Here is a 25452-nt window from a genome sequence, read left to right as displayed (position 1 = left end):
CCTGGCTTCATTTTTAGCCTCGGGGCTGGGGGTCCGGGAGCGAAGGCGAGGTTGCGCTCAACCTCGCCATCGCTCCCGGAGCTTGCTTGCGGGGCTGGGGGCGGGGGAAGCCCGAGCTTCCCCCGACCCCAGCCCCCAGAACAGGCTTGCGGACATCTGCACGAAGCACGGGATGCGCTCCGGAGCGCGCCCCGTGCTTTGGGCTGCAGGCTGCTGCCCGCAAGCCTTGGGAGCCCGGCGGGCACTCCCGCCGGGCTCCCAAGGCTTGTGGATAGCTTCCTGAAGCCTGGAGAGCGAGAGGGGTCGGTGCGCACCGACGCCTCTTGCTCTCCAGGCTTCAGCGAAAGCCTGCATTCGCCCCATAGGACGCACACACATTTCCCCTTCATTTTTGGAGGGGAAAAAGTGCGTCCTATAGGGCGAAAAATACGGTATATAAACATGCCATAACCTAACAAAACCACATACACACACTTTTAATTGTTTTCTCCACTATATACAACTCCCAGCCTCTAGTTCCAAATTTTCAGGTCAGCTTCTACTACAGTTTCGTGTATTTGTTTTCTCTCTGGGTTTGTTTGTTAAACCCCTTTGGGTAGCATGCTTCATTTAACTTTATGTAAAATGCTCATTATATTAATTGAAGCTGATGCTGATAACAGGTCTGCCACTAGTTCTCTTCAGTTTGTCAGGATCAGCTTAGTGATCATATATATTCCACTGCCTTTTCTCCTTGCCTCAAATGGTAGCAAAAATGACACTTTCAGAATGTTTTATTTCTGTATTTGTCTTAGTTAGAAGTAGTTACAGGTCTATAAAGAACCCTAGAAGTGAATGAGTATGCTTGTGCCTGACTTGCAAGCATATATAGGTGTACAAGTTTTGGAGGTGCATTACTGATGCCACAAGTTTGCCACCCCAAAATCTGCTCTAGAGGGTTGTGACTGCTTCGTTGAGGCAGGAGAAAAATCTGAAGAGGGGCCAACTTATTTCCTGTAAGCTACTCCTGCCTTCATTCACTAGAGGCGCAAGTAAGCCAAACCCAGTGATATTACACTGGCAAACGAAACCTCAATATTGTTAACATTATTAAAACTATTGAGTTAAAGTCTGAGGCTCAGGTTTTAACAATGCCACTTCCATAGTCATCTCCTTACCCCAATGATACTCAGGCCTTGTAGGTAGTCTTGTCGAGGCTGGGCTTGTGGAACACATCCAGCTAGAACCACTTTCTTTTTTTCTTCCTGTGCTTTCCTAAAAGGCATTTTTAAAAGCAAATATTATTTTCCTTGAATGGCGCAGCAACCTTCATATTTCATTGCATTACTTAATATCTGTAAGTAGCATTTACTAAAGAAGCTTACAAAAATGCACCAATTTCATGCTGTAGCTTATCATACCCCAGCTACAGCATTTACTATCTACCAAAAACTGTAGTAGCATACTTGTAAGATGTAAAGGCAAAGCTTGGCCTGATGTGATATGTAGTCAATAGATCACCTTCCTGTACACAGATACAATTGATGGCAGGGATGGGGAACCTGTAGTCCTCTAGATGATGGTAGGCTACAACTCATCACCTGCGATCTTTTGGTGAGTCTCTCTTGGTTGTGTCACAATCTGCTTTTACTCATTAGGTGGCAAAAAGGAAGGAACCATTTTCAATTGTGGTATCTGTGTTGTGGAAAAATCTCCCCTGAGTGCTCCTGTAAAAGGTAAAGAACCCCTGGACGATTAAGTCCAGTCCTTGACTATGGGGTGCAGCGCTCATCTTCAGTAAGCCTATTCAGTAGCTTGCTTCCACAAGAAATCAAAATCACTTTTATTCAGGCAGGCATTCAGTGGACCTGAATGTATTTTCTGCTGACTGTTTCCCTGTTATCCTGACTCAAGACTCTTAGCTAGGTTATCCCAAAAGTTTTGTTGACAACATCAGCAAGCAATCTCTGCATCAGCCGAGAATTACGTTACAAGGTTCAAAAGGCACAACAGCAGAATCCATGATACATCACAAGGCATAAGCAAAGATGTCCCAACACCTGGCCTGCTGCTCCTGCTATACTTTTAGAGGCGTAGAACCCATAATTTGCACAGTCCTGCTTGCAAGCGAGCACTCTAGTTGGAGGGCGGAGGGCTGAGTCTGCACTGATGGCAGTGTGCCCTTGGCAACAGGACTCAAGTCCAACACTTTGGCTGCCTCTGATCTGGCCAGCTCTGCAGATTGGCCAGCTGGCTACTATAGGTGCCTCACTCCCTGGAGGCATGGTGAAACTGGTTTGACTGTCTCCCCCTCCCCAAATGCTCCAGAGAAGCGGACACGGAGCAATGGATCCAAACTACAAGAAAGAAGATTCCACCTAAACATTAGGAAGAACTTCCTGACAGTAAGAGCTGTTCGACAGTGGAATTTGCTGCCAAGGAGTGTGGTGGAGTCTACTTCTTTGGAGGTCTTTAAGCAGAGGCTTGACAACCATATGTCAGGAGTGCTCTGATGGTGTTTCCTGCTTGGCAGGGGGTTGGACTTGATGGCCCTTGTGGTCTCTTCCAACTCTATGATTCTATGATTCTATGATTCTATGAGACATCCAATGACCCTGGGGCAGAAGCTGCATCCAGATCACAATTCAAACTGTCTCCCTTGTCTCCATCTTAGGGTCCTCCTCTTCCTCTGGCAGATCTTGCCATTCCTGGCTGCAGCTGCCTGGCAACACAGGGTGCATGAAACCTGTTTGCTGTTTTAGTTTACATCTGTAGAATTTTTACTGTATCTTGATGCTTACATAAAAGGCGGTATGTAAGTTTTTCTAACAGATTGTAAATTAAATAGTCATTTGCAATTGGCAATACTAGCCAGGAATTAAAGTCTGACAACAGCTGGAAAGCCACGGGTTCCCTACCCTGATTTATGGTATTTTTTCCAGTCATCATGAAGAAGATATTAGTTTGGGGAATATATAAAAAAGCATTGTTATATTAACTGCATTAGTATAATGCTGCAAACTCAGACCTCCAGTGCCAAGGAAATGTGCATACCAGTCCTCTGAGCCCCACCCAGTGATAGATTGCTACCTCCTGCAAGAAAACCTAATAGGCATTTTTCATGTTCGGTCATGCCATAGCAGTTGGTGGACATCTTGTGAAAACATTGCTGGTGGCAATTGGAATAGAATTCTACTGGAGTGGCATTTACAAAACAGTGGCTATGCATGAGCCGTCAACGAGGGAACAACAAGCCACACTGTATTTCAATAGATGGTACTAAATGTTAAACTATAATACTGAATCAGTATCCAGCAGTATGCTTTGCCTGTGCATCCATAATATCAGCATCAAGGAGATTAGATAATGGGACTGGTATAGTACTAAAGAAAACGACAGCAAGTAAAAGAGAGGATTTTTTACCACCATATATGAGGTTTAAGGAAACTTTGTAGGCTTGTTTTTTTAACTTTATTTTTTAAAAAATCAAAGTATGAAAAATGAGCACCAATATTCAGGTAATCTGACATATTTGGTCCAATATTTAATGGCAAAGCAACATGACCTGTTTCTTATAATCATATACCACCACTAGCAGTTATCTCTACATTGTAAGAATGAACATGTACAGATCCTTCTACTCAAATATCTGCAAGGATAGCAAAGGTAAAACTCTGCTGGTCTCAGCAGAAAAACACATAAATATTTTTTGACATATTATTTGGCATGGTAACATTATTTAATAACTTTGTCATTTTTTGCAAAATCTTCATGAAACGTAGATAGGAACTGGGGCACTGTTATTTAGAACTGCACATCAAATATTGGCTTAATTTACCCTTAAGCTGAAATTTACATAGACTTTTATGTATTTCTCAGCTTTAACTTCACACTAAACAGAAGAGCAGTCATATTTTGAATTCTGCTGTTTAGATATGAGCAAACATTCAATGTAATCTTTTTAATACTCTCTAATGAGCTTTGCTGAATTTAACAAAAGCCTTCACATTATTTCTTCTTTAGAAAGCTAGCTACATCTAGAATACTACTACAACAAATATCTTTAACCTTCAGAAATTTTAATGCTATAGGGAGTGTGGGGGGGGTGTATTTAGCATAAATAAATACATTTCCATTTCCAGAAACGTTCCCACTTTACAGTTAAATGAACTTTACCTTGAAATTACACTTTAATTGGCTCAGAACAATTTTTCTCCAAGAAAATATACTTCAACTTAAACTTGATTTATCAAATCTCACAGCACAGAAGGTTAATTAGACCAATTTTCTTTAAAAAGCTTGGTGTGCTGGAAAAAGTAATACGTAGAATGGTTAAAACACATGTTGAGTTATTTTAATGCTGGTACATAATATCTGCCTACAAGGCCACAAATAGCAAGGAGAATAATCCAGTCCAGTTAGCAAAGAGTGTACACAAGCAAAGGATTTCCATAAGGACAAGGAAGAGAGATTAACTGGGATATGGAAGGTAATTGCCCCTACCATTGTCTGCACATAGGGAGAGGTTCCACCAAACCTATGAAAACCCTTTGCATGCAGTGGGCTACATTATGATGGAAAACGAAGAAACACCTCAGTGAGCTGCCACCACGGGGGGCTTCTGAGGGACTATATCTGAGAAAGCAGGTCTGTCTGAACTGCATTATACAAATACTATAAATATGGGATAAGCTGAACAAAAATCTCACAACAATTATAGAAAAATAGGTTACAGATAGGTAGCCGTGTTGGTCTGCCATAGTCAAAATAAAAAAATTCCTTCCAGTAGCACCTTAAAGACCAACTAAGTTAGTTCTTGGTATGAGCTTTCGTGTGCGTGCACACTTCTTCAGATCTGAAGAAGTATCTGAAGAAGTGTGCATGCACACGAAAGCTCATACCAAGAACTAACTTAGTTGGTCTTTAAGGTGCTACTGGAAGGAATTTTTTTATTTAGAAAAATAGGTGTTATTTAAAGGACCACTTAGTGTGAAGAAAGAATAGACTAGGGGGAAAGGATATTTATTAGCACTTGCATTAAATGGCCCAATTCATGTTCTTGTTATCAAGCCTATGTATTACTAACATGAAATATTTGCTAAGGAATGTGCTCTTAAAACACTGCTGTAGCAACTTGGAAAGTATGGATGTACAGGTTTTTAGAAACATTAGGGAGAACACACAGGATCTCAGGATAGGGACAATCAAAGCTTTATTTCAAACAACAATCCATCCACAGGTAAAAGCAGATAAAATTCACAATTTAATTAATCACAAAACTGCAGAACTTCTAAAAATTCCAGCTGCATTTTAAAGACTGCTAAAGCCTTGGCTAAGTAACCATGTTTTAAGTTGGCATTAAATGAAAAAAAGGGTGAGAGTCAGGCAAATTTCAAAAGTGAGAGAGTTCCACAACCAGGGTACCAACCAAAATGCAGCACACTTTTCCGAACAATTCTCTCCCTCCCAACCTGTCTGATTGAGGTGTGTTTTTCCAACTCTTGAAAAAGTGGTAGGTACAGGGAGAGGCAGTCCATGAGTTCCAATGGACTGGGAGAAGAAGGCATCTCTATAGTACCAATTTAGGTTTAATAAAGGAAATATTGAAAAGCTGAGATCCACTGTGATTGAAGCAGCCACTAACCTTGCAGAAGCATTTTGCGTCTAGCAAACTCTCCTATTACCTGATGGCTCTAAGCAACTGTATGCTTCACTTCGCTATTAGGGAACTTTCCTCCCTACACTCTAGCCCTCATCACAAGAACCTAGAAAGTGCTGCTTGAGCATGCTCCTCTACAGCTCCAGCCCTATAGCTAATGCGCTGCTTCTTCAGAATATCTCTTGCTCAGCACAAACCGCTCCTCTCATGCAGACTGTCAATGGGCTTTTCATCCACCGCAAACACATACCTGTATACCGCTTTACCCTGGCTTTTGACAACTGAGATGCATGCTTTTAGGACCAACCTATTTCTGTGACTGTAGGTTGCTTTAAACTGTTTGAATTGTTGTAACCTGCCCTGGGACCTTAGGGTGAAGGGTGGGTAATAAATAAATACATTAACATATTTTTATGCTAATTCAAATCTTTCCAAGGTGCTTTTATCTCAGCCGTTTACTCAAAAGGTCAATCACATGGATTAAGCCATGTGTTGTTGCAGAACGCGACATGCTGCTGCTTACTGTAACATCCGCTGTTGCTTCATCTGAACATGGTATTGTTTGCAATGCCCTTTTAAACAATTCTGTGGTTTAATATGAAAGGCAGCTGGATTTCAGTCACAAACACAATCTTTCTGTTCATTTCTCTCCCACTACAAATCTTTCAAGTACAAAGAAACAGGATATTAAATAGTCAAATACCCAAGTCTATTATGCCATTGAATTCAGAGGAACACACCCATATACACTTAACCTTTCCTTACCAATGTATAATGCTAGTGAAAAAATTGTTAATGGAATTTAACATCACATTACAAGCAAGCATATTGGGTTAAGAAAGCAAGCAAGCAATCCCCTCCTCTCCTGGTGTGCTCTTCTGAGGGTTTTCCCGACCACCTTAGAAACAATTTGGGGGGCAAATTGTAGGAGGAGGAGAAGAAAGCCCTGTTGTGCAAGTGGAAGCCCTTACATAGGGATTTTCCCCTCTGTGAAACCTTGGCCTCAAATCATGGTTTGTTTCAGACATAATCATAACCACTGGTGAGAGGAGTGAAGCAGGACCTCTACCAGTGTTCAAGATATGCAGCACTACCACTGAGCTGTCATTTTGTTTCACGTTTAATTCTGTCCTAGTTTTAACTAAAATATGAGTTGAAACATGTAGTCAGGCACTCCATTAGTTTAATAGACTATTACATTAGTTGACTAAAATATGTTGATCCATTAAAAAGATGCCACTGATTTACCTGGCAGCAGAATTATAATTTTAATCACATCTCATTACCAAAACCAGCAGGTAGCTGCTGCCATCTTAAAGCAAGTATCCCTTCTCCTCCTTCACACAGTACGGAATATATCCTCTAACACTGTGCATCAATGATATATGTGCATCACCTACACGCATATGCAAGCTAATATTGATTCCTTGGACAGCTAAACTCACACTATCAGTCAGTGGGAAGAGCAATCCGAACTATAGGAAGCCAGAATAAGTTACACAAGGTAACTCACCCCTGTTCCAAACTGTTCAAGAGTGGCTGAATCTCAACAAGCCAGGCAGAAGAAAAACAATACTTCAAAACCATGTTTTGACATACACTGGCAAAAACGGTGGTGTAACTTCCGCTGGGTTGCTAGGCCACGTGACTGAGCTGAACAGAGTTTAGAATAGGAGTAAGTCTGCCCCTGGTTCATCCTGCCACTCCCCTTTTTCAAGATTTACTCCAGCCTCAGTTGAGCCCTGACTGAGTCAGGGTGGACTTTTGCCAATGTAGTTTTGGTGGACCAATCATTAAGGACAAACCAGTATTAATTATCAGAGTTGATACACCATCATCTATTATTATACAAAGCTAGATTTAGGATATGCTGATTACACTAAATCTCCCTTATAATATGATGCAGTTCAGATTCAGGAATGACACTCAAAACACAGTTTTGAAGCTTTCTCCCATAAACCAAGTGGTCTTAGCAGGAGTTGAGCAAAGCAATATTGCCATCTGCTGTCAATGAACAACCCAAGGCTATGTAGTTTAATGAAAAACTAATATATTGATAATACTTATTTATTAAAGCTTGTGATTCCTCCTCCAAGCCTAATTTAAATATTATATAATACTATACAGAATTTGTTCTCTCTCAAATAAGAAAAAAAGGTTGTTTACATCTTCCTTGAAATGGGCCTGCAATCCATATTTTTCTTTCATTTTCCTGCTTGAGATGGAACACAGCTAATGAGATGTTAATAGCTGTTATGCAACCAGATACTGATAGCTAGTGCCACTATTAAATTCCAAGTCGAGTGGGGAGGTAATGAAGGATCAATAAGAGCAGCCAAATAGGACTCCTTTAAAGAGCAACTCAGATGTATGGTTTCTAGTGTAGAACAGCATTTTCAAATTAATGTACCGCCTCAGAATTCAAAAGTATGGGGTGGCGTTGCTTTATCAAACCTCCCTCAATGTCAACCTCACACCCCAAGGAGTCTGTGGCTTTTGATATGGGGGCACTTTACTGAAAGGGACCTACACATCAATTCTGAGGACAAAGGAAAATGAGTATTTGCATAAAATCTGTACATGGTATTTTATATGTATAGAAGCATGTTTAGAAAGAATTGCTATAACTTTAACATAAAGAGAATGTATCTCACAATAAGAGTGGGAAACGGCTAGATGACCTACAGTGAGGGGGGAAAGTATTTCATCCCTGCTAAATTTGCCCATTTGCCCCCTGACATGTCCATAATTTTAATGGTAGGTTTATTGTAGCTGTGGGAGACAGAATAACAACAGGAAACCCCCAGAAACCCAGGGAAAAGAGGTCAAAGAAGCAAATGCCAAACACAAGGTAGATCAAAACAAAGCTGAAACCATAGTTCCTAGAGCAAAACATGGTGCAGGTATCACATAATACATCTTCACAAGGCAGCATCAAGTAAAGGATAACAAAAGTTGTCAAGGTGATGCAAAGTCATTACTAGAGACTTAGAGGGCAGGTGGAAAAACTGAATCAGGAAGTGGGTTAACAGCCCTGGAAAGGGGCCAGACTTTAATCACTGGAGATTTTAATTACTCAAATGGACTGGTAAAACTTCTTATACATTTTTTTAAACCACCAAACGCTGGAACACATTCCTGGAAGTAATAATAAGATTACTTTCAAAGTTTGCTTAACTGTATTCAGAGGTATACTGGGCCTACTGAAAGAAATGAGTTAATTAAGGTAAATGAAATGTGACAATCATTTTTATCAAACCACAGTATGAAGCAAAGAAGTAAAAAGCCGCACACTGTAAAATCAATAAAAATGTTTCAGAGGCAGTGGTGCAAATATTATGCATGAGTTTTCAATGCAAATTCTCTAGTAATTCAGGAAGGAGTGAAAGAAATCAGTAGGTATCCAAACACAGATATGGTTTTTATGGTTGATGAACAAGCCATGAAAAATAAACATGGATCCCAATAAAAAGACTTCCTCTTTGACCTTGCCTTAGAAAGAACAACATGTACAATTCTTAGAGGTTAACATGTATTTTGGCTGAAACTCAAACAGTGATATGAGGAATATTTTTTGTGAGAATGAAAACATACACGCTTCTTTTAGTGATACACTGTGAGAGAAAGAGAGAGAGTGAGAATAAGCCTCAGTGCTTACATTCCTTGGTAAGGAGAATATAATTAGGAAGGGAGATCAGATCTGATCCATGTTCTCTAATCCATCTGATTTCATCCAAGATACTACTTGGGACCCTTGGTTACACTTGATTGAATTTACAATTTATTGTATATATTGGATGGTATTCAGCTAAGTTTTACTCAAGAGTAAAGTAATTAATATTGAAATTGAAAATAAGGAACATGACTAAGTTAGGTCCATTAATTTCAATTTCAACCCAACCTTGACATATTTGCCTCAGGCTCTCTGATCTCGGTTATGGCCCCAGACCTCTATCTGGTCTGACTATCTATACACCTGGCTCTGGCCCCACTGACCTTAATTTGCTGCCCTCCACCAAGACCCCACTCTGACCTTGACTATGTACTTTTCCAGCTGACCAGATCTGCTATGCCCTAGCACTGAGAAAAGCTTGAATGGAAGCTAATGGCTTTGTTGTGAAAAATGGCATTTTTCACCTAGAATTCCAGCAACAACTTTGTGCACTCACCAAGTATTGGCTGAAATAGGTGACTTTTCTGTAGTGATCCATTTTGCAAGCAAAGCTGGAAGCTGAAGCATAATGCCAGTGCACTTAAGGGAGTCACGTGGACAGGAGAATCAAGGCAGAATTCAGTCATTTCTAGCAAAATAAGGATACTAAGCCATAGGTTAACACTCTCTGGTGTATTCTTAAAACCGTCAGAGCAGTGCTGGCCTACAGTTGACCCATGTGCTGAGAAACAGAACAATGACATCACTCCTATCCCCATTCTTTTGAAAGAAAACATTACTGCTTTAAAAATTAAGTGAATTCACTGGGACAAGTACCTGAGAGTGAATAAAGCCTTCAACTACCATAATTTTAATAGACAACTTCTAAAATATCTCTCTCTCATTCAATATATATATTGGGTGGTGGAAACCAAGGTCAAATCTTCAGTCAGTCATGAAGCTCACTGGATGACCTTGGGCTAGTCACTGCCTCTCAGCCTAACCTACCTCACAGGCTTGTTGTAGGGATTAAATGAGTTATTATGCCCCTCTGCTTATTGCAACAATATTTTGAACAGCTACCTGTATCATTCCAGTGTGTATTGTTGTGTTCCACTTCCCCCTATACAGCTAGAAAGTGAAGAGGAAGAAGCAGAGCTAAGAACCGGAATTAAAAAGACTATCTTCCTGACTGCAAGCCATCCTTTTGAGCAATAACTCACAATGCTACCTGTCCCATGGGAGAGTGTAGTTGAATGCAGTTCACATTCCAAAGGTCTGATCATACATCAACCAGTTTGCCTCCAAGGAGCGAGAATACTCCCAATAGATAATATACCCACGTATTCTGCCAGGGATGCTGTCTTCCATGCTTGTACCTTTGAGACATTTCCATGAAGGTGATATAGGCAGACAAACAGCTGCTTGTTCTCTAATTTCTGTGTTTGTAGCTGTCCTTGATCCCTACACCAAACCATTACTGCTATTCCAATTACTGGTAGTTATTATTCCAATTCTCAAAAGAGTAAATCAGCAACATATATATGTATTCTTCTTTCCCTATCACCACCACCTTATACACAGCTTCTCCTTAGTTGTAATGAAGTGATCAGCTAAAAAGGAGAGCTGGGTCCTCTAGTACTAGACATTCTGTAGAAAGCAGAGATTTCTGGCGTTATGACTTGACTGGCGGGGGCTAACCATTTTCAATCTGCGGTCTTGATCGCCCCGTTAGTTTCAATATGACTAGACAGTGGTGCAGTCACTCACATTCTTGCACATGTGCCACATGCACAACAGACAAAGTCAAATTCAGGCAGACACATGCAGGCACACAGTAGCTGGTATGACCACAGGGAAGCTCAAACACTTGATCCTTCATTAAACCCCACTTCTGACACTCTTTCCATCCCATTCGCTTTAAGCTTCTCTCTATATGCAGCCAAAAAAGGTAGCAACAGGGAGAAGAAAGGCTGCTCTAATGTTGGGCCTGTGGATTTGTGCCTTGCACCTTTGCTCCTAGCCTACTCAGAAACCTATGTGGCATCAATACTGGCCTGTCACAGTGCAGCCATGCACCCAACTTGCTTATCCCACAGGGAAGTCGACTGTTGTTGGAAACACAAGACGAGACTTTGCAAGTGCTCATTCAGTGCTCAGTGTCAATAATACTGAGCTAGACAGACCTATGTTTGATTCCTGTGTTATCCGCAACTGACCAGGTTCCGTTCTTGATTTATTCCTCTTATCAAAATGTTATTTCATGGGAAACCTGATTTAATACTGACACTTTTACTTCTCTGTCAGCTGGTCCCTTAATATCTGAATTCATTTTAAAATGTGAGATACTCTGTTGGAAGACTGCCACTCCCTACAAGCAGGGGTGGTGACTGGTTTACAGTGGTGCCTCGCAAGACGAAATTAATCCGTTCCGCGAGTCTCTTCGTCTTGCGGTTTTTTCGTCTTGCGAAGCACGGCTATTAGCGGCTTAGCGGCTATTAACGGCTTAGCGGCTTTAAGAAAAAGGAAACAAACTCGCAAGAACTCGCAAGACATTTCGTCTTGCGAAGCAAGCCCATAGGGAAATTCGTCTTGCGGAACGACTCAAAAAACGGAAAACTCTTTCGTCTAGCGAGTTTTTCGTCTTGCGAGGCACTCGTCTTGCGGGGCACCACTGTATTTTGTCCTTGTTCTTGCTTTTATTGTGTATTTTGTGTTTTTATCTTGTATTTTTATGCTGTGAACATCCCTGAGATGAACCACGGTATACAAATTTAATGGATAATTGAATGAATGTTGGAACTGGCTCTAACTGGCTCACTGAGCCCTTGTATTCTATGCTGGTTGCATCCAGAAAGCCGGGGCCAAAAGTATCTTGCTGTGGACATACCATATTGGCTCGAATATAAGAAGTACCCGTATATAAGCAACACCTTTAAAATTCAATTTTAAAGCCAACACCTTTAAAAGACAATATAAGCCACTCACTTAAAATTCCACAGGCACTCACACCCGTTCCGTTTTACTGTATGTCTGTTTCAGCAGTGATATTGTAAAAGCCAATTTTTGTAAGGTCGAGAATTTAAGCCACACTTTAACTTTTCAAAGTCAGATTCTGGAAAAAAGTGAGGCTTACATTCAGGCCAATACAGTAATATTCTTGAATACAAAGGACCACATTTGGCTGCAGGGTTCCCTGTTTCTAACCTAACTACAGGTGCGGCCATCCACTCACCCACTTAAAATGGAACAAGCAACTGCTAAAACCTGATCGGTAATCACAGTCCCCAATGGTAACAGTATCCTTTTCTATTTTACTTTAGTGATTTAGATAACAAGACAGGCTGGCTTCTGATAAAGTTAAAATGTTGTATCAACATGCTAAAAGCATTTTATGATTGTGGAAAAAATCCTGGTTTTATTTGTATAAACACCCAGTAGCTAAGCACTTCATCATTGCAGTTCACAGCCGAGTCAGATGGTTCCAAAGACACGACAAATAAAGAGAGATCCAAAACAGCAGAGCCTCTCCTGCCAGATTGCCGCACAGACAAAAGTACAGCAGGTGGCTATCTGAAGCTCCAAATTAAATCATATACTGCACAGAACATTATACCAATCATTGTGCGATTCCTTTTGTTTAACATTACTCATCATCTTCAATTTGCAAAGTGAAAAGAAAATTGCTTTAATGATAGATAAGCCGCAAAAAGGAAAGTAATGATGATCTGAATGGTATTATTTGACATTATGTAACAAGAGGGAAAACTTTGACCTCTTGAATTCACTCCTCCTCCCCGCCTCTCTCAATATTATTGTTTATTAAGTAAACCAGGGCTTATCTGGAACAAATCCTTGCTGAAACACCAGGTGGTTCATTGGGAACATTCTTCTATCAACAGATGGCCTAGAACATCTTTATGACACACACCTTGCATGTACAGATCTATGTAAAAGCTAGTGTTTCAAAGCAAAGTCGTGACCACAGCCAATCACAGCAAGCAGAACATAATCTTGGAAGAGGGCAACAGATAAGAAAGATAAAAAGCTAATGTTTCAATTAGTTTTTTAAATCCTCACATCATGATAAAGATAGAGAGTAGAAGTTGTTTATCACCGTTCCATTATTATTGTCACATTGAATGAGTAAGCGAGGTTGTTTGCATTTCTTGAAATCTGTACAGCGAAACAAAGTGTTCTGTATGGGAAATGCAGGACAATCACAACTTTCTTCTATTCCTCCTTGGCATTATGTGTGTCGGCTTTCAACTAGGGCTTGGCGATATCTGATTTTCAAAATCACGATTTATCACCAGCTAAACATCGCACTAAAAGCTATGGTTTTCCCAGTAGTGATGTATGGAAGTGAGAGCTGGACCATAAAGAAGGCTGATCGCCGAAGAATTGATGCTTTTGAATTAAGGTGCTGGAGGAGACTCTTAAGAGTCCCATGGACTGCAAGAAGATCAAACCTCTCCATTCTTAAGGAAATCAGCCCTGAGTGCTCACTGGAAGGACAGATCCTGAAGCTGAGGCTCCAATACTTTGGCCACCTCATGAGAAGAGAAGACTCCCTGGAAAAGCCCCTGATGTTGGGAAAGATGGAGGGCACAAGGAGAAGCGGACGACAGAGGACGAGATGGTTGGATAGTGTCTTCGAAGCTACAAACATGAGTCTGACCAAACTTCGGGAGGCAGTGGAAGACAGAAGTGCCTGTCGTGCTCTGGTCCATGGGGTCACGAAGAGTCGGACACGACTAAACGACTAAACAACAACAACAACAAACATCGCACTATATCACAATGTCTGAAATAAGGATGGAGCTATGTAGAGGTATTGGCTGGCTTCACCATTTTCCCCACATTGTGATTTTTGCATAGTGCGCACGCACATGTACATGCACACACCCCAGGATTTGTGATATATTGCTAGGCCAAACATTATAAAAACCAATATCACAATATGGACTTCAACCCAGTTTTGGATGATATAGTGATTTATCACCCGGCCCTACTTTCAACTCATGGAATCTGAGGGTGCGTAGCTAGCAACCCTGACTGAAATATAGACTTCATCACCCTCACAAACCTGACCCTTTGGGTAAGAGAAAAATGCTAACTTTGCTTTTGCAAATCTGACACCCTCCCCACCACAGACATTTTGTGATGATTTCGGTGACAGAAACTAGAAGGCTGTTAAGATTCTTACTAGCACTGCCATTGAAGATAGCTCAGAAACTACTGCTAGCACAGAATTCAGCTGCCTGACTTTTAGCCTGGGATAGTATCACAATGTTATCAGATAGTATCACAATGTTACTGCACCAGTTGCACTGGTTGCCAGTGCGTTTCCAGGCTTGACTCAAAGTGCTGATGATAACCATTAAAGCCCTAAGCAGTTTGGGACTAGGTTACCTTATGGATCAGTTACACAGAAGAGGAAAACCTAAAGCCCTGGGGCCTCTCTATCTTGCCTATGGAACTCTCCTCAGGCCACACAGCCCTCTCTCCACAGATGATGCCCCTCATTGGCCCTGCTTCCCGCTACAAATATTTTTGCCAGGCTGGAGTGTGTCCTTGAATTCCAATAATGCCTCTTGGATTGTCAGTATGGAGGACGGAGAGCGGTGTGCATGTAAACAGAAAAACTCCAAGCTGACAATTGATCTTACATAGATGCTTACGAATATGTAAAGAGGAAATGTGCGTTAACTTTTGTTAGTAATTACAAGATGTAACTATTTCATTTTTTGTTTTTGTATTGTGGATGGAAAACAGAAAAAGGAAGGCGTGTATATATGAAGAGACCAATCATAAATACAATGATATAATTTTCATTCATTGCTCTGCACACTTTTCCATCTGGCCTTCCCCCAGGATGAAAAAGGTTATTCACCCTGATATACCAGTCTACACAAATCTTAAGACTTAGGATATAAGTAAAGTCTCTGCCAATAAAAGTTGTGGGGTTTTTTTGTCTGAAGGAGCACAAGGAACAGGGCCTTTTCTGCAGTGTCCCCCTATTTATGGAATTCAATTTTTTAGAAAGGACACAAGGCCCATTGATTTTAAAGAAAGATCTTACAATGTCCATTTTTAAAGGCATTTGGGAAATAAGATGTAAGGTGGCAGTTGGGTCAAATAATTAGAATATGTGTCCAATGGTAGTATGAGACTATTTTAGCCTTTATTTGTCTCATTGCAGTAAGATTCAACAGTTTTACTGTTGTGTTTTTACAATTGCTATTGTTATATTTTAGCAATTGTAAACTTCTTTGTTCTGAAAAGCAGTATATAAGCCCTTTAAATAATAAAATAAACAACAGAATGAAGGAAAAGGGAGACTCCCGATTACAACAGCTCTCTCATCCACATATTTTCATGTACAACAGTGCAGGTAAAGGAGAGAATCACTGCAGATTATTTGACAGAGGGCCAGTGATGGGAGACATGGTGCTAAGTGGCTGCTACAAGGAATAAACTCTAGCATACAGTTTTGATTCTACTCCACATGTAGATACAGTGGTGCCTCCTAAGACGAAAATAATCCGTTCCGCGAGTCTCTTCGTCTAGTTGCGAAGCAACCCTATTAGCGGCTTAGCGGCTTAGCGCTATTAGCGGTTTAGCGGCTATTAAAGGCTTAGCGGCTAAGCGGCTAAAAGGCTATTAGCGGCTTAGAAAAAGGGGGGAAGCGAAAAAAATCACAAGACTCGCAAGACGTTTTCGTCTTGCGAAGCAAGCCCATAGGGAAATTCGTCTTGCGAAGCGCATCGAAAAACGGAAAACCCTTTCGTCTAGCGGGTTTTTCGTCTTGCGAGGCATTTGTCTTGCGGGCCACCACTGTACAGCAACACTTCACTACTAAACACAGCACATGCTTTCACTCTAGCATGTTATTCATTTAAAGTATATATATCCTACCTTTCCATGAATACCAAACAATACCACTACCTTCAATGAGCTTCCAAGAATAATGTTTATTAGTAATCATATATCAGGGGTTATCTGCCTACATTGAACTATGCACCTAAGCAGGTAGAATCCTATGCACAGGATGCACAGTCCAGGTGTTCAGCTCTACTTTTTCCTATGACCTCTAAGACAACCCCTGCTACCCATTCCTATGCCTGCTCAGAGACAGAGTGGTAGTGGCATGGACAAGGACAGTAGCACTGGATTGTGCATTAACAGCCTGCATTAGAAAAGGTTCCTGGGCTCTGGTCTGAATTTCCAGAAAGAATGGTGTTTTGTTACAGCCAGCTGGCTCTGTAATTACTGAGATGCCTCATCATTGTTACATGCCACATTCCCCCCATAAAACTATTTGCTAGTTCTGAAGCGGGCTGGTTTTTGAAATACTGAACAAGTCTACACAAACTGTAACCTACATACACAGAACATATCCTATCTTCACTATAGAGAGATACCTGTCACAGGTAAGCCTGCCAGCTGCTCTACAACTGCTATTTTTTAATTTAATTTAATCTTTTTGCAGGACTGTAATTATTCACAGCATTGCACCTGTCTTGGGCGGGAGACACCCCTTGTTCTTGAAGTTCTTTTAATAAAAAGTTATCCCTCAAGGCTTACATGTAAACATATGTTTAAATAGTTGTTCATGGGTCCCCACCTTTATCTAGTTTAAATTTTGCTGCACTTCCAACCAAGGAAAGTGTTTTTTTAAAAAATACTGAGAAGAAAGTCCATTGTGAAACTCAGTGAAAATCTGAAGTTAGATTTAAAAGCTGTAATACAATACAATGCACTTATTGTCCTGTTTGGGGTAATTGCATATTCAGTGTTTTGTGAGGATTTGGGCTCAGTTCTTTAAACTATTTGATTGTTTTGTAGATTAAACAAAGGGGGAGGAAAGGCAGCATTCACATCTGCTTTTATGCGTTGAAGGGTCCACCCACTATTGAGCAATACGAATTAGTCAGCCTGTTAATTAGTCATAAATGATCCAGTAAACAGCAGTTTGAGGAAAGGCACTTTGTACAGACATAACTACCTCTCTTCCCATTATGGCTCTCTAATCCAGATGGTATAAAGCCTTTTCTTTAAAGACTTCACTAGCACTTGGTAAACAAAGTGCATATGGTAAGCACAACTTTATCGGCAAGAAAAACACACAATTTCTTTGGTTACCTACCTGCCCACACCATCTGTCAAGCAGATGGTTCAGGTTTCATTCATAAGATTAGGTAAGGGTAGCTGACTGAAAGAAGGAGCCTCAAGGTAATATTTGATTCCATGTGCCAGTCTGCAATGCATTTATTTTGAAACATGAAGCATTTGTACCAAATACGTCAAAGCTCTTTGCTCAAAGGTACATCTTGTATATACTGTTCCTCTATATACAGGTTTCACAGTGCCTGTTTACTAAATAAGATATAGACATTTACTTAAAAACAGCAGAGAACAACTTGTTCGGTGCTGCGGGTCACATTAGAAATACATCAAGAGACTGACGACTAATCTTGCATTAGGGGCTTTATAACTGAAGATTAAATATTCTAATGCTAGAGTGAAACCTCAAGCCTGTACATCTTTAAATGTTTTAGGAATTTTAAAAACTCCAAAGGGAATTGTTATAACGTGACCAACTATAGCTTCAAAAGACATTTTGAAGCCTGCTAAATCAAATAATGATGGCATTTGATAGATGACTTCTGGACAGACTACAGGGTACAGCCTCTCTGTTAATTAACGTTTCCCCACTCTTTGCTTTCGAAACTGCTTTCGAAACTGACTGGTTACCAAATCTACTTGTTCTGGGCCAGTGCATACAAACCTTGTGCAATAATTCATGGAAAAACTAATTTGAGATTTGAAACACTATTTATTTGAGACAATTGTGCACTACAGATGGAATTGTGTTTACTACAAATCCCTTGTTTACTTTGGGGTGTTCAAGAAGAATCCATAAAAGCCAGTAGCGTCTAGTGGGCTGGCAATAACCATACCAGGGTTGCAACTGTTAATATATATTCATGTAAGAATAAAATGATTTAAGAGTAAAAATAATGGCTTTGGCGGTTTGAGGCACACTTACTTGAAATATAGAGTAAAAAAGGCTTACATGCTACCCACCCCACATTGCCCAGATTATATTATGGAGATGGGGAAAGGGAAAATCTGAAGCTAAAATCTAACCTTTCAGTAACAGACTTTAGCAAACACGGATATTTATTTACTATTTACTTGGTAAAATTTATATACTACTAGGCTGTAAAAAACACACCATCTAAGTGGTTTACAAATATGGAAAACATTAGAAAACAAAACATTAACATTCTTGATAAAGACAGTTAAAAACAAGTATTTAAAAAAATTAAAAACATGATGGAAACCAACAGTAGCTTAAAAGAGAAAATACACATGTAACATCTACATGCCTAAATAGGGTTGACTAAACAGAACTTTTACAGAATTTTAAGCAAATACCAATGTGAGTGCAAAAGTTTATATAATAAATAATCTGAAACAAGGAACAGAGAACAGTAACAAAAACAGAGTTCAAAGTTCAAAGTAGTTCTACACGGATCACGTCAAGGGTTTTTTCCCCTGGCCATTTGCTAGGATGGGACAGGTGAAGTTACCCACAAAAACTTGATGGCGTAATTGAATTTCTGAGACTATTTGAGGATTGGGATCAGGGGGTTTGAAGATTATCTTACTTAATAACTGTTACGGTACTGGTGCACACTGGCGGAGGAACAGGGGTGGGGGGGAGCGCACCGCCCCTGGTGGCACGATCCCGGTAGGCTGCCATCGTGGCTGCCCCCCTGCTGGGCGCCATGCCCCCACAGGTGGCACGCCACGGCCCCAGGATGCATGCCACGCCCCTGCGGGCAGAGTGCCAAGCCCCCGGGACGTGCACCAGCCACGCCCACGCCTGCTCTCTCCCCACCCCCGCTGGAGCTTGGAGCTCTGCCACTGCTGGTGTACTTTCTAAAAAATATTCGAAAGGAATGCTGCTGTCATGCTGGGAGGATGCAGAGTTCCTCACGGCACTATGAGTAATTTGTAAAAATTTTTAAAATTTCAAATACCTGCCACAAAATCATAAGAAAAATAGCTCCCCTTTTCCTAGGGGAATAATGAACCCATTATACTAGAAATCAGGCACATATTTAGTTCAAGAACATAAGAGCCTTCTGGATCAGGCCAGTGGCCCATCTAGTTCAGAATCCTGTTCTCACAGAGGCGGATCAGATGCCTGTGGGAACTGGTATTCAGAAGCACTGCTGCCTCCAAACTGCTCCCTCTCTTGCACAAATTTATCTAATCCTCTTTTTTAAAGCCATCCAAGTTGGTGGCCATCACTGCCTCATGTGGGAGTGAGTTCCATAGTTTAACTATGCACTACATGAAGCAGGGAAGCCAATAATCTCTTTATTGTATTTTTAATATTTTGCTGGGAACCTCCCATAGTGGCAGGGAAACCTAGCCAGATGGACGGGGTATAAATAAATTATTATTATTATTATTATTATTATTATTAGTAGTAGTAGTAGTAGTAGTAGTAGTATAACCACCAACCTTAAAGCAACTGTCAGTGGAGGTTTGCACAACAGTACAATAAAGACATTTCCATTCCATTCTATTCTATTCATTAAGACAGACTGAGAAGTAGAATTTGGCCTGAGCACACCTGGATGGAAGAAAAATTCCTTATGTTTTGGAGAGGAAAGCTGGAACTTGCACCCAAATGTTTCCATGGAGACTTCACACATTTCAGCTAAAGAAACCTGAGAGTCACCCACCTGGTTGCCCTTGTGCAAAATCTTCACTACTTTTAAATATCAGAGTATCAGCTCAAGGTCACATTGATCCAGAAAAGGTGTCACAGCATAAAAGCAAAGCTGAGGTACCACCAGTAGAGAATACTTCAAGTAGATTACTTACACTAATTATGCCATAAGAGAATGCACAGGTTGAACACTTCAGCATTCATGTAGAACTCATCTTCCCTTGCATACAATCAACTACAGGTCACAATAGTCTTATAAAGTAGCTGTATTATCAGTTACAAAATGCATCTAAAACCATAAAGAGTGGAAAAACCCATTTAGTATAGCTCCCCTGTACTTCAGAATTACTAAGCAGGAATCAGAAGGAACTGTAATAAATCCATATTGTTCTTCTCTACAGCTTCATCTTAGGATGAAGAGTAATTAAGGGGGCTGTTTTATTAAGAGCTGGCACTATTTTAATACTTATTTCAGCCAGGCTACAACAAATAATAAATATGCATTTCAGTTTAAAAAGAATAAAAACTGCCTTACAGACAAAACCAACTATTATACTACTAATCAGAAGCAAAAAGAACCATTGTACAATGGTACCTTGGGTTAAGTACTTAATTCGTTCCGGAGGTCCATTCTTAACCTGAAACTGTTCTTCACCTGAAGCACCACTTTAGTTAATGGGGCCTCCTGCAGCTGCCGCACTGCCAGAGCATGATTTCTGTTCTCAACCTGAAGCAAAGTTCTTAACCTGAGGTACTATTTCTGGGTTGGTGGAATCTGTAACCTGAAGCGTATGTAACCTGAAGCGTATGTAACCCGAGGTACCACTGTATTTAGAGCTCTATGGTAAACTCTTTAAAAGCAATCACATCATCATCTGTACACCCCCCACCCCACTTGCTCTTTTTTTGGTAGTAGTGTCGTGACAATATCCAACCACCCCCTTCTTTTAAAAGCCTAATGTGCAAGCAATTAAGTACCTTTTTGCTGTTTGCAACAGAAATTCACATTTTTCCTGGGTCTTGAAAAAAGTGACATGACTAATATTTTGTGATATTTTGTCGAAAACATGCTTTTCATTATTAGGCATAAACTGATGAATAACTGAGTTGTTGTTCATGTACTCTTACTGACAGGTATTCAAATGAAAGGTATTCATTCACTGGGCTGCATCAATAGGAGTATAGCATCTAGATCAAGGGAAGTAATAGTGCCACTGTATTCTGCTCTGGTCAGACCTCACCTGGAGTACTGTGTCCAGTTCTGGGCACCACAGTTCAAGAAGGACACTGACAAACTGGAACATGTCCAGAGGAGGGCAACCAAAATGGTCAAAGGCCTGGAAACGATGCCTTATGAGGAACGGCTAAGGGAGCTGGGCATGTTTAGCCTGGAGAAGAGGAGGTTAAGGGGTGATATGATAGCCATGTTCAAATATATAAAAGGATGTCACATAGAGGAGGGAGAAAGGTTGTTTTCTGCTGCTCCAGAGAAGCGGACATGGAGCAATGGATCCAAACTACAAGAAAGAAGATTCCACCTAAACATTAGGAAGAACTTCCTGACAGTAAGAGCTGTTCGACAGTGGAATTTGCTGCCAAGGAGTGTGGTGGAGTCTCCTTCTTTGGAGGTCTTTAAGCAGAGGCTTGACAACCATATGTCAGGAGTGCTCTGATGGTGTTACCTGCTTGGCAGGGGGTTGGACTCGATGACCCTTGTGGTCTCTTCCAACTCTATGATTCTATTCTATGAAATGAGAGAGACCTGCAATGGCAACTTTTGTGTCATTCCCATTTATCTCACATGGAGAGGTTTGACATGATTTCTTGAGCTCTTTGTCTAACAAAAAGAGGTAATAATAATAATAATAATAATAATAATAACAACAACAACAACAACAATAATAATATCTTTATTGTCATTGCCCCCTCTCGAGGACAACGAAATTACTTGTAAGGACAGAGACCAACATATACTTAATGCAGAATTCAACACAATATCTACTAGGACCTGCTCAAATCCACCTAGCATGTCTTATTAACGGTGAGTGTGTGTATGAGAGGGTGAGGAAAATGATGTTGCATTCCACAATCGTCAAATGCAACAATAACCAACTTCAGAACTCGCCAGCTAGAAAGGAGAGGGTTTCTATAACACTCCTTTGAGAAACGCTGGAACACCTGACTTGAGAACAGGACTTCATCCCCTTCCCCCATAAGGAAGAAGGTTGTAGATTAGCAGCTGCAGAGGGAAACTGCAAACATGTCTGAGATGCCTCACTTTGCAAAAAAACCCCAGCTGTTGTGAAAATGGTGGTGGGGTTCAAACGGGAAACATGTAATTGTGTTTTGAATGTACATGCCTATTTTCATTCCAGTATCTCCATCTTCATGTCAGATACTGTACAGTGGTGCCCCGCAAGACGAATGCCTCGCAAGACGGAAAACTTGCTAGACGAAAGAGTTTTCCGTTTTGGAGGTGCTTCGTAAAACGAATTTCCTATGGGCTTGCTTCGCAAGACGACAATGTCTTGCGAGTTCCTTCTGGGTTTTTTTCCTCCCCCCCCCTTTTCTAAGCCGCTAAGCCGCTTATCAGCTGATCCGATCAGCAGATAAGCCGCTAAAAGCCGCTAATAGCGCTAATCCGCTAATCCGTCAATGGGCTTGCTTCGCAAGACGAAAAAACCGCTAGACGAAGAGAATCACAGAACGGATTCTTTTCGTCTTGCGAGGCACCACTGTATTTATTTGTGTGTTTATGTACACACACACACACACACACACACACACACACTTCCTTCTCCCCTTGAAAATACATTCAGAAGTGGAACACATGCAACTGATTTATATTGTTGGACCACTGGTCCATCTAGCACAGACTGGCAGCAGACAAAGCATGTTTTCTGCCTCTGAACTATGGCCTCTCCCCCAAGGAGATATCCAGACCTGGTGTCAGCATCTGCCATGGTCAGGCAAATGCCAGACTTCCCTAAAACCAATGCTAACCGTATCTTTTTCAAAATACATTATTATTATTAATCATTCAGATACAGAACCATGCAGGTATAGAGGTAGACAGTGAAAGAGAGGGTTGGCTCATTTCACCAAATTGCAACAGAAGTACAGTGGTACCTTGGTTTATGAACAGTTCTGTTTGTTTACTAACTATTTGGTTTATGAACTCTGCAAAACCGGAAGCAGTGTTCTGGTTTGCGAATTTTACCTTGGTCTACGAACGGAAGCCGAACGGTGGAAGGGCACTGGCAGCGGGAGGCCTCATTAGGGAAAGTGTGCCTCGGTTTAAGAACAGGTTTGGTTTAAGAACGGACTTCTGGAACGAATTAAGTTCATAAACTGAGGTACCACTGTACTAAACACGTCTTGGGGACAGGGCTCCCGCTTTCTTATCTGGCCTTCAGCAGAACTGATGCCATTAGGAAAAACTGCCAATGATCTGAACAAGTAAATCAGACTTAAGCTTAACTAATATCTAATAGGAAAACTCAGCATGAATCTGTCAGATAGATTTACAGTGTGAAGCAATCAAAAAGCTAACCTGCTTCACTTTTTATAGCCACATCCATCAGCAGAGTTCTCTGCCTGGGAGCTACAGTGACATCATTACATACAGAACAGCCTCACTGTGCTTTATGAACTTTTAAAGTGGATTTCTTTTACAAAATTAAATTTTAAGAGGCAGTGGGTTATGTCTCCCTGCTATGTCAGGAAATCAGCCCCCGAAAACACACAATAATGGACAAAGTTTCATGCTATTACTGGTTTATATCTTGCATCTGTAATTAAGGAAGTAGCTGACAAGATAAAGATTTCTGTCAAAGAAATCATAGGCCAAATACACAGGCCTAGCACTAGGGAGGAAGCAGGCAAGGCAGTGGCTGAGGGCCCAGAAACTCTCAAGGGACCCCTCAGCAGACCAGATAGGAGCTGCTCCTGTCACTATGATTACCCATCCAAGCCCAGCAATTCAAATGGTAGCATGAGGGAATTCTGTAGAGCTGCAGCTACCTGCCTATGTTAGTAGTCCAGAATAAACTTTGCTTGTTTATTTGAATGGACTGTAATTCCATATTCTGTATATTTTGAAAAATCAAAACGTTTGGTTAAGGTACAGCTGATGTGATTTAATCTAAGGGGATTCCAAATAACCTATACAGTATTTCACCCTACATTCTTGTTTTATGCCTTTTAGCCAAGCTACTGTAGAGTCTTAATATTCTATATTCAGAAGGTGGTGACAGTCAATACTCCACCGGGCCAGTACCAGAACTCAGATAACTGAGACCACAATATTTGTGTTTATAATGAAGGCTTCATTATGTATCTATAATGCAAAGGCAAGAAATACATTAGATTTTATCAGGGTAATAGCAATCTCTAATAAGGCCTCTAAAGTCACTAATTAAGGAAGAGGTTTCTCCAGGTAACCAGGCAGGGAATGTTTATATGAGCTGTGATATATGTATTTTTCTCCCTAACCATAAGTGACTCACAAAAGCTATGCGGCCAAGACAACAATCAGGATTTACATAATAAAGAATTAGTAAGCCATTTATTACAAGCAGGGAGAAGCAATATAACAAGACCTAGAAAGACCTTTCTGGCACTACAATAGACAACTGGTACAAAACAGTTTGGGAAACAGCTCTTCTTGAGATATTAACAAATAAACTACAGTTGACATGTGGACAGATCAAGAAAGATGGCTTTTACCCCGGTGTGGTTGAATTTATTAACATATGCCAGTATTCCAGAAAATGAATAATCCCTGCCACCCGTGTTTGGCTCAATCTGGTTGATCTAAATTTAAATTTAAACATAAATTATTATCTTCACTTTGAAGCCTCCTTCCATGTTCATTAATATTGCATTTTATATTGATCCATTGGAAACATAAGAGAAAAAATTGACTATTACTCGTACTTAATCTAAGCACAACCAAAATGGCTCCTGATTAGGCGTTTTAGCTAAGCGATGTTGAATGTTATCTGTTAACTATGTTCTATCCTGTTTCCCCTTTGTTATTGTTTTTATTTAAAATACTCCATGAACCAAGAACTTGTACAATGACCACTAATAATGAACCATATGTAGTAGCTATTGCTGCCAATTTATTAAGCTATTTTTGTGATGTGTGGGGTATTAGAAGAAGACTCGCACTTCTGGTGGGGGAGCACACTGTGCTCCTTCTGGGGTCGTTTGTACACCTTTGGCCCCCACCCTGCACTCAGCTACCACCTGTGGCTCCTAGAAGCTGTCAGTATGTGACAGCGGCCACATCCCAGTAAATGGATTCTACTGGCCAGCTAAACCAGGTGAGGGTAGCCTCAATGTGTTAGGGGCTTCCCCAGCATGAGAAGACAAGCTCTGGCAGATTGAGTGGACAAGACC

General features: G+C 40.8%; 1 protein-coding gene across 4 annotated transcripts in view; it reads right to left on the bottom strand.

Annotated features, from left to right (window-relative positions):
• Positions 1-25452, bottom strand: part of CDKAL1 (CDKAL1 threonylcarbamoyladenosine tRNA methylthiotransferase) — a 239059-nt gene that overhangs the window by 165402 nt on the left and 48205 nt on the right. For all 4 annotated transcript variants that reach the window (XM_081206418.1, XM_081206417.1, XM_081206419.1 and 1 more), the window contains one exon: positions 1158-1254. In XM_081206418.1, coding sequence (XP_081062544.1) covers positions 1158-1254 — 97 coding nt within the window. The remainder of the gene's footprint in view (positions 1-1157; positions 1255-25452) is intronic.

Source organism: Podarcis bocagei, assembly GCF_964188305.1.
Source record: "Podarcis bocagei genome assembly, chromosome: 8".
NCBI classification, from domain to species: domain Eukaryota; kingdom Metazoa; phylum Chordata; class Lepidosauria; order Squamata; family Lacertidae; genus Podarcis; species Podarcis bocagei.
This window is presented reverse-complemented; position numbering and strand designations above follow the sequence as displayed.